This window comes from Pseudorca crassidens, chromosome 15 (assembly GCF_039906515.1).
Source record: "Pseudorca crassidens isolate mPseCra1 chromosome 15, mPseCra1.hap1, whole genome shotgun sequence".
In the NCBI taxonomy this organism is placed as follows: domain Eukaryota; kingdom Metazoa; phylum Chordata; class Mammalia; order Artiodactyla; family Delphinidae; genus Pseudorca; species Pseudorca crassidens.
Genome location: NC_090310.1, coordinates 50807131 through 50823648, shown reverse-complemented (window position 1 = coordinate 50823648; position 16518 = coordinate 50807131). Strand labels below are relative to the sequence as shown.

General features: G+C 37.1%; 1 protein-coding gene across 2 annotated transcripts; it reads right to left on the bottom strand.

Moving 5' to 3' along the window:
- Window positions 1-4213: 4213 nt before the first annotated feature.
- MKKS (MKKS centrosomal shuttling protein) lies at window positions 4214-16514 on the bottom strand. 2 transcript variants are annotated; one of them, XM_067707482.1, is made up of 5 exons: window positions 15529-16514; window positions 12417-12592; window positions 11371-11481; window positions 9310-9751; window positions 4214-7974 (listed from the first exon to the last, which is right to left on the bottom strand). In XM_067707482.1, the coding sequence occupies exons 1-4, from the start codon at window positions 16511-16513 to the stop codon at window positions 9311-9313; spliced, it is 1713 nt and encodes a 570-aa protein (XP_067563583.1). In that variant the 5' UTR covers window position 16514; the 3' UTR covers window positions 4214-7974; window position 9310. The 2 variants fall into 2 exon arrangements, with proteins under 2 accessions (XP_067563583.1, XP_067563584.1); XM_067707483.1 differs by having other exon boundaries at window positions 4214-5474.
- Between the last annotated feature and the right edge of the window lie 4 nt (window positions 16515-16518).

Genomic DNA, 16518 nt, shown 5'->3' with positions numbered 1-16518 from the left:
ATTTTTGTTTTGTTTTGTGGTACGTGGGCCTCCCACTGTTGTGGCCTCTCCCGTTGCGGAGCACAGGCTCTGGACGCGCAGGCTCAGCGGCCATGGCTCAGGGGCCATGGCTCAGGGGCCCAGCCGCTCCATGGCATGTGGGATCTTCCCGGACCGGGGCACGAACCCATGTCCCCTGAATCGGCAGGCGGACTCTCAACCACTGCGCCACCAGGGAAGCCCTCATCTGTGTTTTAAAGACCTTGGTTCCATGTGCCATAAAGATAAAAATTTCTGTTATACTTCGTCAAGTGTAACCTAATATGATAAAATATTCATGTATAGGAAATTCATAAGTGAAATAAATAAGAATAGTTGATACTTTCCCTTGAGAAGTTGATAGAAATTTCTGTTTTAGTTTTAATAGTTCCTTTAATTTTCATGAGTAATCTAAGAATTTTCAAGTTGCTTATATAATTGTAAAATAGATTCAAACATACTTCATATATATTTATTCATTTCTTACAGTCAAAACGTATATAAATAAAAGTAAAGAGATGCAGAATAGTAGTTTTGAAAATATCTTAAGCACCATTGATAACAAATGTTAGTAATTTGTTGACAAAAATTCAATCCATTTTTCTTAAACTCAGGGAATATTAAATTCTTTTGCAATAAAACCACCTAATCAATATTCATAGATGTGTCTGAGGTACTGATAAAAATAATATGTAGCACATTTATCTATGTTTTTAGTGAACCAAGACTGTCAGAGTGATTTAATAAATATGCCCATTGTGTGTAGTCCCTGACATAACCTAAGAGAATTAAAAATTATACAAAGTTACTAAGTCTACAGGAGTACTTGAAAATTAAGCAGATGATTGAATAGCCTTGTGACCACTTCACCAAACTTTATAAATTTGTAGTTTTGCTTTATCACAATTAAATTAAAAAAAATTTTTTTTCGAGCTTCTAAAATAATGTGGAATTATCAGCCTGTTGGAATCTATTGGAAGATTTTTCCTAGCTCCTGTTTTTTTTGTTTGTTTGTTTTCTGGGGTTTTTTTTGCGGTACGCAGGCCTCTCACTGTTGTGGCCTCTCCCGTTGCAGAGCACAGGCTCCTGATGCGCAGGTTTAGCGGCCATGGCTCACGGGCGCAGCCGCTCCGTGGCATGTGGGATCTTCCCGGACCGGGGCACGAACCCGTGTCCCCTGCATTGGCAGACAGACTCTCAACCACTGAGCCACCAGGGAAGCCTGCTCCTGTTTATTGAGTGCTGCTTATATGCCAGTTTCTGTGCTCTTAATTAATTATTTAATTTACTCTTCACAACAATCACATAAGGTTAAAAAGCTCACAAAAAGTAAGAATTTACTCAAGTATTTAAACCAAGGTCTCCCTTTCAAAACACCAGAATTCTCAAAAGCCTATGCCATGCCTCCTTCCATCTATACAGATTGCATTGATATATTTATTTCCTCAAATCCGTGAAAGTCTATAAAGCACATCATCAACTTAATAGTAACTATTTTGTGGGGGGTAAAAAGACACCCAAATAATGTATACTTTGATTTTAAGACACATTCCAATTTTAGAAAAGTTATATGTGAAAAAGAAAAACCCATAGATCGAAAAAGTATCTATGATTTATTAGCAGTGAACAGTATTCATGGTATTCCAAAAATATAGAAATAAAATATTGGGCATTTAGTAATGGAAAATCATTCTATTCAAACTAGCAACAGAGCAGTGAAATACTTAAAAATCCATATAAATCCCACCCCCTGACCTCCAAGGAGAGCAAAAGAGCTGGAGGTCCAATCAGTTGCCAATGGCCAAGGATTTAATCAATCATGCCGATGTAGCAAAGCCTCCATAAAAACCCAAATGGCCAGGATTCTAAGAGCGTCCTGGTTGGTGAACATGTGGCATTTGGGGAGAATAGCCCTCTCCGAGAGAGCATGAAACCCCTGTGTCCTGTCCCCATGACTTGTCATATGTATCTCTTCCATCTGGCTGTTGCTGAGTTATATGCTTTTGTAATAAACTGGTGATCTAGTAAGCAACATGTTTCACTGAGTTCTGTGAGTCACACTAGCAAATTAATCAAACCCAGGGATGGGGTCGTTGGGACCTCCAATCTATAGGATTTATAGCCAGTTGGTCAAAAGTACAGGTGATATCCTGGGCTTGTGATAGGCGTCTGAAGTTATTTTATTTTAAAGTTTGATTACTAGTGAATTTGAGCATTTAAATATATATATTGTGGGGCTTCCCTGGTGGCACAGTGGTTGAGAGTCCGTCTGCCGATGCAGAGGACACGGGTTCGTGCCCCGGTCCAGGAAGATCCCACATGCCGCGGAGCAGCTGGGCCCGTGAGCCATGGCCGCTGAGCCTGCGTGTCAGGAGCCTGTGCTCCGCAACGGGAGAGGCCACAACAGTGAGAGGCCCGCGTACCAACCCCCCCCCCCAAAAAAATATATATATAGTGACTTCTAGTTTCTCATCCAGTATGTAAGGAATTTAGGAGTCACCGCTACATCCAAACAAGTAAAAAGCTGAACAAACTCCTCTTAGATCTGTGATAGGTCACTCTGATCACCAAATTTGTGTGAGCGTGTGTGTGTGTGTGTGTGTGTGTGTGTGTGTGTGTGTGTGTGTTGGGGGTGGGAGAGGTAGCTTTCCCCACACCCACAAGCAGCTCTCCAGATATCAGCAGGGTCCTACGATTCAACTCAATTCTTACACTTTCTACCTGGAGAGACAGTGGCAGATTCCACAGGTTCAAGGCTTAATCCTACAAGGTTGCTTCTTGTTCTAGCCGTCGTTTCACCTAAGGGGAGAAAACCCTGAGAAGCACTGGTGAAGTTCACAGTCCAGGAGCAGAGGCTCACCAAAAGACCAAGACCTAATCACAGGACTATAAAGTGCCACCTTTCTCCCCAGAACTTACCACTGCATCACTAAAGACCTATTTATCACGGTCCCTTTTACACAGTACATCATGCCCGCCTTTCGACACCTGATGGGTAGTTTATCTGTGACACCTGGGGCAGGAGTGGAAGCATGATGATGGTGCAGATAGAGAAGGGGAGTAACAGAGAATGTCAGGTATAGGGTGATTTAAGGGGACAAAGGGGGACAAGGAAATAGTACCCTACAAAAAAGATGATTGTTAATTAAAGGACAACAATAAAAGGAGAAACGATTTGAAATGTTTGGTGGTAAAACCTGGCATTGATGCTCTCTGTCCAAGGTGGACAGACTTCACTCTCTGTGCCGCTGTAGCCCTGGGGAAGAAGGATTTACATCTTGGCATCTTTTTACTGTCTGTAGTGAGTTGTATGGTGTACCCCCCAAAGCATATGTCTAAGTCCTCTGCCCCATCCTGTGAATACGATCTTATTTGGAAATAGGGTCTTGGCAGATGTAATTAAGGATGTTGAGATGAGATCATCCTGAATTTAGGGTGGGCCCTGAATCCAAAGACTGGTGTCCTTATGAGAGAAAGCAGAGGGAGATTTGAGAGACAGAGGTGGGAAGGCCCTGTGAAGATAGAGGCAGAGATGGGAATGATGTGTCTACAAGCCAAGGAATGCCAAGGATTGCTGACAGCTACCAGAAACTAGGAGAGCAAGGAATGACTGTTCCCTAGAGCCTCTGTAGGCAGTATAGCCCTGCCAGCACCTTGATTTCAGACTTCTAGCTTCCAAAACTGTGAGAAAATAAATTTCTGTGAAGCCACCAAGTTTGCGGTATTTGTTATGACAGCCCTAGGAAACTACTACACCATCCCATTTCATAGATGTTCAAAGAGTTAGATGATAGTAAAAAGTCAGAGGCTACTATTTAAAATTCATCATACTACATAGATGGCTGCTTGTAAGTGACAAATCAAAAGAAATGTACAAAGCTGGGCCATTAAGAAATCACCATGTTTAGCTTTGGGCAAGTGAAACTGTTTAGAAAATTGAGACCCTAAGAGAGGCTATGCATTTGCTTTAAAATTTTCTCTCTCTACTACATAGATATCTTTAATAATCCATATGAGAAAACAAATATAAAAATAAAAATGTGTAAGAGAAAGGTAAACTTACTGATAGAAAGTAAGGCTTGGAAGGCCTGTTTTAACATTTGACTAAAAAAAGGAAGACATGGCCAATGATGTATGAAACATCAACAGCAGTATGAAACAGTATCTTCCTTATTAATAATTTTGAAAATGCAGATTAAAAAAAGGATTTTATTTTCAGCTATTAGATTGGCAAAGATAATAACTAGTGTTGACCAAAGTTCAGAAAAATGAGAGCTTTCACACAGTGTAGTTGAAGTTTATTGATGCTACATTTCTAGAAGACAATTAGACAATATGTATTAATAGCCTTTCCATTTCAAATACAGCTGGACCCAGGAATCTTAATTCTATTTATTCACTCTGAGAAAATAATCAGGGATCTGGGAAAAGGATATATGCAAGATGTTTGCTGCGTTGTCGCTTATATTAACACAAAAATTGAAAACAGTCTAAAGGTATATTAATAAAAGCTCATTGACTAAATTATGATACACAGGTATGGTATACCTCAAATATAGTGAGGGTTTGATTCCAGACCACCACAATAAAACAAGAACTGCAATAAAGTAAATTACACAGTTTTTTTTGGTTTCCCAGTATGTATGAAAATTATGTTTACAGTATACTGTAGTCTATTAAGGGTGCAATAGCATTATGTCTAAAGAAACATTGCATATACCTTAATTAAAAAATACTTTATTGCTAAAATATGCCAGCCATTATCTGAGCCTTCAGTGAGTTGTAATCTTTTTGCAATAGTGACATCAAAGATCACTGATCACAGATCAACACAGCAAATATAATAATAATGAAAAAGCTAGAAATACTGCGAGAATTACCAAAATGTGACACATACAAAGTGAGCAGATGTGGTTGGAAAAGCGGGGCCAATAGAATTGCTCGATGCAGAGTTGCCACAAACTTTCAATTTATGAAAAAACATAATATCTGTGAAGTGCAATAAAGTGAAGGACAATCAAACAAGGCATGACTGTAATCTCTACAACTGAAATTTCTTCAGGTATTAAAACTGATATAGTAGAAGAATGTGTAATTATTATACATGATTATGATGTTCATGACATATTAAGTAAAAAGAATAGATTATAAAACAACATCCTATATGATCACATTTTTGGAAAACTGTACACAGAGGACAAACCAAAAAGATGCACATAAAATGTAAGCAGTGGTCATCTCTGGGTAGTAGGACTACTCTTGACTTTGTTTTTGTTTTGTGTGTGTATGTCAGATTCATATTTTCCAAAATTTCTACTGTTACAAAATGTTATGAAAGAAGAAAGGAAAATAATACTTAAAAAATATGTCTTGCCGGCCAGATGATCAACTCCTTGAAGTCAGGGATTGTGAACAAATCTTTTTTTTTAAATCTTCAACACCATTGACTTTTGTGTCTGGCAAACAGAAAGAAATCAATTGACATTTCTCAAAATGAAGTCACAATGCTTCAAACAAAAGCTACAGGGCTAAATAAAATAGGATGTTTATTATAAAGGTTTCCCCAATGTGAATTCTTAATAGAACATTGTCAGGTTGCTTCATTTCCCTCTTAAGTCACAATTTATTACAGATAATGGTATTCCACTGCTTTTAATACATCTAGTCTATTAATTCTCTCTCCAACAAACGGGTTGATCTACATATACAAATAGTTTTCAGAGATTGCATTCTCTTTTATATGAGTATTACTATATTCTTAATAAAGAAACATATAAATCTACTTGTAATCCAAAAATACAGGCTAACATTGAGTTTAGATGCATCTAAACTCAAATTTTGTAGGTGAATGGCAAACATTTCCAAGGATTATGGGACACTATAGTTACTAAGTGGAAACACTTAACTAATGAAAAAAAATTATAAAGGTATCAGATGTTCAAACTTGCCTTTTCCTTCAGATTAAGAGATAGATTTATTTATACAATACAGCTGAAACAGGGACCTATAAGACATGTTTAGTCTCCTTGACTATTCCCCAAAGATCACCAGAAATGAATAACCTAATTGGATGTTTTGACAGGCCCTGCATTGATTATGAGAGTGATTTTTGTACATGATACTCTTAAATAGTAACCTATATAATTTATGTGACTATAAACAGTATTGTTTTATTTTAAAGTTATCCAAAAAACTGTTCAACAATGTAAGAATACAGAATATGATGGGTCTTATAAGGGTACTTAAAAGTCCTCTTCTATCACGTGAAGGCCCCAAAAGTTTTGATTATACAAACTGGGTTCAAGAATATCTATGATAATAAAAAAGAACTAATAATAATAATTTAAATATCCTGTGGAAAATACTCCACTCTAACAGTTGATTTAAATGTCTAACATATAAAGATTCTCTGATACAAGTATAAATGGAAGAATTAAGGAATTGGGTATTTATAAGATTAAATGAGTATTTTGACTTAAAATGTCTTTTAATTTGTGTTCTCCAATTTTTTTTTCTATGCTGCCAAAATCCTAACCTCTTTTGATTAAAAAGATGCTAATCCTATGGTTCAAGAAACTTTACTAATTAATAATAATAAAACATGAGACGTGTCCTGTGAGTCCCACAAAAGTATTGAGCAGTGCTGACTTCATTCTTTCCTGCATGATTCTCCTTTTCCTTTTTTTGTAGCTATCAGGGCTTCCTGTTCTGTTGCCCTAGGAAACATAATGCAATATTCAGACTTCAATCTTACTTTGTCAGCAAACAATGCCCAAGGCTTAACTTAGCTGCTAGTTTGTTGTTGATTTCTGTCAAAATGAGCTCCTCTGAAATTATTTTCATCAAGAATTTTCATCTCGTATTTTACCATCTGAGTTTGAATGATGATTTTCTTGAACTATTAAGACAGTTTTTTTTTTTTTTTATTTCCAGTGTTTTCTACTAAGGATTGTATACAACTTCAGGAAACATGAATTTATAAAAATATTTCAACAAATTTATGACATACTCAAAATGAGAGCAATTGTATTTCACCAAGGAATATAATTGAATTTTAAGGCAAAGTTAAAAATGACAGAGCTAAAAATGGCTATCCTGAGAACCCAGGATAATTCCCATATTTCTATGTGACACCCTTTCTTAAGTGAATATAAAAACCCCATTGTAAACATGTGTGATGAACCCTGCCTTTATGTTTGGAATGATGGTGAAAATGCAAAGGCATGGCATCAAGAATGCTTTTTTCCACTTGTGTGATCAAATTTTCAGTATGTAATTATAAATAAGCTTTACTCTTGCCTTTATTAGGTGTTAATTGCTGCATAACAAATAACACCCCAAACTTGACTTAAAGTTTATTATCTCACAGATTTTGTGGGTCAGGAAATCAATCAAGGAGTGGTTTATCTAGATCCACTGTTTTAAGGTGTCTCATGAGGCTGCAATGATATAGAGGCTAAACTCATCTTGATGCCTATTAAGGAGGAACTGCTTCCAAATTCACTCTTGTGTTTGTTGGTAGGATTCAGTTCCTTGTGGGCTGCTGGCTGGAGCCTCCCTCAGTCCCTTGCCACGTGGGCCTCTCTTGAGGGTAGCTCCCAACCTGGCAGCTTGTTTCCGTCACAGTGAGCAAGTGACAGATAAGGAGAGAAGCCTGTTTTGACAACCCACTATTGGAAGTGACAGCCCATCACTTCTGCTGTATTCTACTCATTAAGAGCTAGTCATTTGGTCCCAGCCACACCCGAAGTGTGTACGCCAAGAGGCAGGACCATCTTGGAGGCTGCCCATCCCATGCAAGATACATTCACACCCTTCCCAGATCCCCCAAATTCTCATGGCGTTACAACATCAGCTCAAAGTCCAGAATCTCATGACTGAAGTCAGGTCAGGGTGGGTGAGGCTCCCTGTGTGTGATTCTTTAGGTGCAGCTCCTGGAGCACAGTTCCTCTCCACCTGTAGACCCACAAAGACAAGTTATGTCCCAATATACAGTGATAGATCAGGCACAGGATAACTGCCCTAAGACACTCCTGTTCACCAACTGAGAACTGGAAAACTCAAAGGAGTCACTACATCCAGCCCACACTCAACCGAGGGGATTAGACAAGGGCCTGAAAACTAGGAGGCAGTGGGTAACTGGGGGCCATCTCAGAGGCTGCCTACCACTCTGCCAGACTGACCCTAATAATAAAAGACATGAAATTTTAGAGAAATATTTTATGAAGCTTGTAGTGTAGCTGATTTTTCAATATATATTGCACTGCTGTGTTTGTACTGCAATTTCTTCTTTGGCTCAGGATAAAAATTCTTTTAGATTACAAGAATACTGGAGGAAATTGCTTAAACATTCTATCTCCCTCTATCACGGCTATAGATCTGATCATTGACTCTTAGGTTGTTTAATTTTCCCAAACTGTTCAAGATGTTTTCCTAAAGTTTAATATAACATGTTACAGCTCCATACTGATTCTTCTAGCTACATTCTGTATTTCTTCTTCAATTTATCAATACATCTTGCATTTGCATAAAATTCAAATTATATTCCTTGATATGACATGTCTTTACTTTGAATATGAGAGCTGTGCCAGTTTCTTTTTGGCACTCTTGACTAAATTAGAGAAATAGTTTTTCCACTTCTTTTCTCTATGCTGCTTAGTTACTATATAAATCTATATTTTTCCTTGATTACACATTTCATCAAAATAACAAAAATGAAGAACCGTGATACAAACTAGCAATTGTAGGTAGACCAGCTCCTACATCAATTACCCAACCAGTGAATGATATAGTCTCAGTTGAAGAACCCAGAAATTTTACTGAATGTGTAGTTTGAATACTTCTTCTGAATGAGCAGTATGCACTAGATGCTTTGTGATACTTTGGAATCTAGTTTTAAACATATGTAATTACTACGAACTAAAAAATATCTGTAATAAGTATATCCGAACAAGAACATAGGATTTAAAAAAGAATTCTGTTATGCTCTCAGAATGACGTCAAAATAATGAGAACAGAAATTTAGAACAATGTACAGTGGTATCTGTGGAAACTGCTAGATAATTACCGTATCTTTAACAATGCTTCATATTTTTATTATTCTGTGGTATAATAATGTGGTATTCAAGAATCAATTCTTTTTTTCTTAAATATGTGAATCTATAAATTTATGAATCATCAATCCCAATATGCAGAACAGGTCTTTGAGAGACAACACATGCACTCAATATTTTTCCTTATTGACATGTCACTAGTTTTTCTTTTTGTAATATAAACATGCTATTCTCTTACATCAGTTTTTATCTTCAATGACATATGAAAGATCCAAAATCAAATTGGCAGTCTCCACAGCCACCTGCAGGCCACTAAGCTTTGCAGTAAAACAGTCCAAGGTCAGGTTGCCAGCTGAGTCCGTGGCTTCACACGGAAGGCAGGTTAGAGGCACAAAAGGAAGACGAGCACTCCTTAAGAAGGACCAGCTAAGTTCTTCCTGGCTGCTGTAGAGTCCACAGCCACATCTTGAAAGCAAATCTGGCCAGTTCACAACAGAGGGAGAATCAGCCTGAACTGACCAAAAGTGTCCATACTTCCCGTCAGTGAGAATTTCACCTCCGTCGTGTTCTAAAGAGCCAGCGAGAGATTCGAGTGCGCTGCAGAATGCTTCAGCGATCAGCTGGAGTTCTGTCTGGGTACATCCGTCATCTCTAAGAATGCCTTCCGGCTCGCTACGCATCTAAAGAGCAACAAAACCATTGAAAACACAGAACAGAGCAATTAATATGCAAAAATGTTTCTGAAAAATACTTGATCAGACCCTTATTCATAGGGGTTTGGTGCAAGGCTAAAGGGCATGGATGGGCCAGCTGGTCAGGCTAATCCCTTAACCTGGTTGTTGTAGTAAAAATGCTCTCTACCAGTCATGTTATCAGAATGAACGACTCAGAATAAACCCCACCATCAACTTATTCTGAAGGACTGCCCAGTACTGCCTCCTTAATACATGAAGGACAAGGTATAATATGTGAATCACAGGCTTCTGTACATCTGGGAGGAACCTCTGGAAGACTAATGTCCCAGATGAAGTACTTATTTATGCTTGGCAAATGTTTGAGATTTGTTTAAAATGCGAATACATGTATTATTATTAAGACAAAAACCATTTAAGCACGTGTCATTTTCACATTAATGTTTAAAAAATAACTATTCTTCTTTTTAAATTAATGACAAGGTTATACAACTTTGCTTCTTTTCCACCATTCTAAAAAGTTTATCCTAGAAATTTCATGATAGAAAAAGTAATATATTAGCAAACTCATACTTGAATGATAGTTAAAAACCCATATCCTAACTACTTAAAAACAGTGACCACTTTTTTCTTTTTCCCAGGAGGTTGGAACCAGATGAGATCATCTCTATGGCATATTCTTTCCCCATATTTTCAGTGCTATACTGTTTCTTTAAAATCCTACTCAAAACACCTTCCTTCTCCAAAAGACTTATTCTAGTTTACTCAGTCCCATTTGCAGACCATCCATTCAGCATCAATAGATTGGCAATGGGTTTGTTTTTCATAATGTAAATTCCAATAACTTTTCATGAATGGGCTTTATCCCCAAACAGATTTTAAATTATTTGGGGAAGCAGGGCAAGGCACGTCTATGAAAAACGTTTACACCCAATCCCAGGCATCCCAGGGAGCTCTGCACTCCTGACTAACCAAAGAGCCAACTGCAAATACCTGGAAAACACATACATTTTTGTATCCATTTTCAAATAGAGTAGGTCAGTGTTAATGAAATAATTAATAAGAACTACAATGCACTAACTTTACTGTCAGGAAATGGAGTTTCATAGATTAATAAAACAATTCTAGTTAATAGAATCAATATATCATAAATGAAAACCAATTTAAAAATTATAATAGAGTCTAATAATTAGCACGCTTTAATAAATGAAATTAAGTGTTTTCTTGAAGATGCAGAAGGTACTGAAGTATTCTATAGAATCTCAACACTTTCATAGTGAATATCAATTATTACTGTACCACAGCACTTGAGATCTCTAAGATGACAGCTCCCATTAACAGAATGCTCATTTCAAGAGGCGGTAGAGACAATACTCAAAGAATGCGATCACCTGCTAAAAGGTTGGATTAATAATCATTGTGATAAAGATATTACCTTATATTTGCAAGTGTTATTTTCCTCGAGTGTTTTCAAATACAATATTTGATTTTAAGACTACTGAGAAATTAAGCATTAGAGGCTCCAGAGTGTTATGATTTAGCTTATTATTTCATAAAATGAATGTTGCTGAGAATTCAGATAATTTAAGAAGGACTATCTAACCTACCTTGTGTCTGATATATGCCGCCAAATGAGTTTCAGTACAGCCACCTCCTAATAAAACGCATGGTTCCTTGATTGTTAACTGCAAAGCATGCAGTGCTGTTTGACACGTGAGCTAAAAAAGAAACGAATCACCAGTATCTGACATTGACATCAGAAACACAAAGAAATATAACCACGTTTTCAAGGCAACTTAGAGAGTGGTCTCAAAGAGCCTGATTTTAATTGCAGAAGAACAAAACTGGTGTCACTAAGGTTGTCATGTGATGAATACATTTTGGAATAATAAAGATGAAATAATAAAGAGATGAAAGAAAATACTTTAGCCAGATGTTTGTTTTCATGGTCTGGATTAATATCCTCTTTCATATATATTTAGCTCTTCAAATTGAGATTCACAAACACAAGAACTGGATCAGCAAGGTATGCAAATATTTCTACCAAAAAATATTTCAGTCTAAATAACTTAGCTGTATAAATGCTACAGAATTTATTTCAAGTTGCTATGGAAATGATCCAACCAAGCAGTAATAAAAACACACAGACCTTGAATATTCACCAAGGATAGATCCTTGAGCATGCATTCTTCAAGTCTGTGACCAATGCCATAGGGCATCGCTTCCATTGTATAAAAGCTGCATGTGTTATTGCTGTTCGTGGACAACATGCTGTTAAGAGGTGGATGATGGGTATAACTGGGGAACCTATTGCTAAGTGAATTATTCATACACATTAGCATCAACAAGTACACAATTGAAGTTAATTTCTTAAGAAAAGTCCCCATCAAGGACTTTCAGATTGCTTGTAAAATACTAGAAATAATAAGAGGCAACATGCCAAGCTTCTGTAGTATCACAGGCAATTCAATCAGTTTACTTGTAATTTTAATTCTCACATTTTTGTTGTTTTTGCTTTCTATACAACCTAGGGAAGTTATGAAGAAAAAAAAAAGCATAGCTCACCGATGTGAAAAAAAATTATAGCACTTGTCTGAGTGATTATTTAATCCCTGCCTCAGCCCCTAGACGTGGAATTCAGTTTATTACTTACCTTCAGTTCATCCCAGGCTGTGTCATTTCTGTTGCAGAGAAGCAAGCTGCAGACAGTTACTTCATTAGGAATAAGATGAAAAAAATGTTTGAAGCCAAATTTTGCAGTGCACAAATCTTTCACACTTCCATAACTACTGGGAGAGATTGAGTCCAAGGAACCAATAGGCCTTGTTCCTATTTTTTAAAAAAAGTTTAGAAAACACAAAATGGATGAGTGAAGATGGAGCATACAATCATTTACAATATTTATTCCCAGCCAATATAAAAGCCCCACAAGCATATCATTTAAGATATGAAATATAGGATAAAGAAATAAGATGCATCTTCTTAAACCTATGAAATAAGTAGTATTCTGTCATTAAAATCATATGCAAATAAAGCAGAGGTTCTTTTGGTTTACAGACGTCTTTGAACATGTTTAGCTATTTTGTACTCTCCAAAAAAAGACACACACAATTTTGCGTACATTTTCAGGAAGTCCAGGAACCCTGGAAGCCTGTGCAGGGATCAGAGACCCCAAATTAACAACCCCACTAATCTGGAATGAGGATGAAGTGAGGAGACAGGTCATTTTCTAAAGGTGTTATGATTTTTACCTTAGAACACACAAAGTAAGCTATGCAAATAGATGTGTAGTTGAATTCTTTTGGGGCTCCATTTAGTGAACATATAGGAATTTTTTTTTTTCTTTTTGCCTAACAATTGTTTGCATGTAAACAACTACCTAAATTATGCCAAAATAAAGTATGTGACATTCTTATTTCATTTTCTTATTCTTTGATTATATTTTGCCCTCCTTCCTGTACAGGTAAAATAGTAAAATTTTACAAAACATAAATTAATAAAAATATGAATGAGAAGTTAGGATGACTTGAAGGTTTCTAAAAATCTCTAAATGTAGTAGTTATGTAAGAAATGGCACAAACCTATAAGGAGTAACAATACTAGTTTAAAATCTTAAGATTAAAACTGTAACTCTTAGCAATGTACCTTCTTGGGCCAGTTTCCTCTTTGAAACTAATGGGATTAAAATAATTATGTCTAAAAATATGTGCAGCTCAAAAATTTTGTAAAAAACCAGAAAATAATCATGAACAATTTCACTTCTTTGAATACCCTTTCCTCTTTACTTCTGAATTCTCAAAGAATAAGGAATACTTGAGGGATCTAAAATTTAAGGAAAAAACCCACAAAACTCTACATCTTGTATAATTTCAAGGGTGGAACCAACAGAGAATTTGTAAGGAGAGGATCCCCTTTCCCGCTGATTATCCTCTGATGTGCAGCAAGTCATTTAACTCTTCTGGGTGGGCTTTCCCAGAATGGGGATAATCACGTCTATTTCACAAATAAATCAAACCAAATGTTAAAAATGCTCTGTAAGCTATGACAAGCTTCATACCCACAAGTCAACCAAGCACAATAACCCCATTACTTAACCTAGATCATCAGTAAAGAGGAATTTTGTTTGAAGGGGGAGAAAGGAGGTAATGTTAACCTAGATACACCAGAGAAGATGCATTAGGTCCCAAACATACTTCACCTGTTATTAGTTTACCGGAACCATCGGCCTGGTATAGTTTTTTCCCCCCTTTTCCCTTGTGTCTCAAAAAGTTTCTGCTCCCGAGATCCAAGACTGCAGCTGTGGCTTTGCATAACATTACACATACATAATTTGGGGAAGCAGGGCAGGGCATGTCTATAAAAAACATTGACACTCTCCCCAATCTCACTGTCAGCTCTGCGATCTCTTGATAACACTCCTAGATAACATCTGATAACACTCCAAAGAATCAACTGCAAATACTTGGAAAACACATAACTTTTCATATCCATTTTCAAATAAAATAGGTCAGTTCATGTTCTACCATGTTCTAGTTACAAATGGGATAAAATATCAATTGTGGGCTGGTGTGGAAACCCAGTGCCCACTTATATTGTTTCTATGGAAAAATGCTTCAGTTTAAAAACTGACTACATAATCTATAATACTCAATATTCACAACTGGAAATCATCTGACTCATGAAAAGCCAGTAAATATTTAAGGATATGGGTCTGACCCACAATATTACCAATGAGTTCCAAAGAATGATTTTCTGTTATTTCTTAACAATTTCCACTAACGATCATTTGACAGTCTTACAGAGGCAGGGCAATAGCCCAGAGATCTTAGGGATTCAGTACTGGCACTCATCCTTCTCCTTTTCGATGATTTATAATAAGACTAAAAATAGTCAACTTTAACAGTTTTAACAAAATTTATTAGACTTAAACTTTTAAGTCTAATAACTTACGAATTGAAATTGATCTGAATGAAATGATTGTCTTTCTGATGGGTTGTCAATGCAGTTAAAGAGATACTGAAAAGTGACTCAAATCAGGAACTTTTCAGCCTGTCATTTCTCTTTGGCTCTAGCAGGTGACTACCAAACTTCTATTTGCTTCTTTTTGCTGAGTTTGTGAAATACGGTGAATTTCTTGCCTGTTATAATTCTGTATGTTAATAAACATATTATTGTTAATTCAACAAACATTTTAGAACCCCTTCTGTGGACCAGGCTTGTTGTAAGCACTGAAAGTAAAGGACACACACACACACACACACACACACACACACACACACACACACACACACACACCCCTAATTAGGAAGCACCATTTAGGCAGAAGTACAGTTGTTTGTTGGAGTTAGATAAAAGTGAATATTCTAGTTGCAAAACTACCTTCTGAATACAATAAGAGCTTTGTAAAACTCAAGTAGAAGAATTTTGTTTCAAGTATGAAAGACTTTATGTGATTATGAAAATGTTAGATTTCTCAATAATCTGTAAAATGTTTGGGGGTTAATAGTTTTAGATTATGACAGACTCTGCAGTACATTTTGGGGCTGGAAAATACCTAGAAAATAGTCCTCATCACTCAATTTTTAATAAGTGAACAATGCAGGATCTTTTCCAGAAACCACCAGAAATGATACACACACACTGTGAGGTTGGTGGCTTCTCAAATTGTTCAAGATGTTAACAGTTGACACACACCAAGACTATCTTTGCTCAAAAGAAGTGTGATTTATTAACCATAAGGGGCAAAAGCTGAGAGTGCTTTTTACCTGTCACTTTACTCAGGGGTTCCATCACAGCCACTCCAACTCTGTCTACAGCAATAACATGATGCGTTCTGAGAAACTGCTTCAAAGATGGGTGTATAACTTTTTGGCACAAGACAAGATCTACGTGATCACTAACTAGCTGCCTTCCTAGGTTAAGCAACTGGTCCAGGACTGCATTTTCAAGAGAAACTCCGTAACTCACCACCACATTTCCTTCTCCAGTATCAGAAAGGTCTCCGGATAAAGACACACAAAAGAGTGCCACCTTGAAGGAATCTGATTTTTTGATAGGTAATATCTTCATCAATTGAACTTCTGATATTTCAATAAGTATTCCAGGTAACACAGTAGAATCTATAACTCTTTGATGTTTTAAAGGGACAATTATACTCTTTCCTAAAATGATGTGGTCTTGGGCATTTTCTGGAATTATAAGCAGAAAGGCTCTCAGAATCAAAGTACTGATATGGTCGACTTCCTTTGTGGTGAGCATACAGGCAGGTTTACTTGTTAATATACTACGCACCAAACAGAGGAGGATCTGAGTGCTACTAAAGTTGACTGGGATTCGACAACCACAGGCCTCAGATTTTAGGTAACTGATGCAGAGGATCAAAAGCTGCTTATTTAACTTAATGACAGTGGTCGGTGTCAAACCTATTCTCTGAACATTTTCAACTAAGTTGCAGCAAAGAATGGCTGTGAATAAGCCGCCGTCACTGAAGCAGGACACGTGATTCTGCACAGAAGTTGTCAGTATCTTTAAAATGGGATGGGTGACTGGCAGGTTGGCGAGGAGGGCTGCCGACTGGGAGGTTGTGCGCACAGAGCCCCCCAGGCCGTTGTGCAGCTGCTTCAGCCTGCCTGCCGGGCCATAGCAGGATGTGACGATGCCTTTCAAGACAGAGAGGGTGGCCTTCACTCGTTCGCTTGTCAGTGGCTCACTTCTACAGAATGAGGGCTTTTTAGCTTCTAAACGAGTCATCTTAC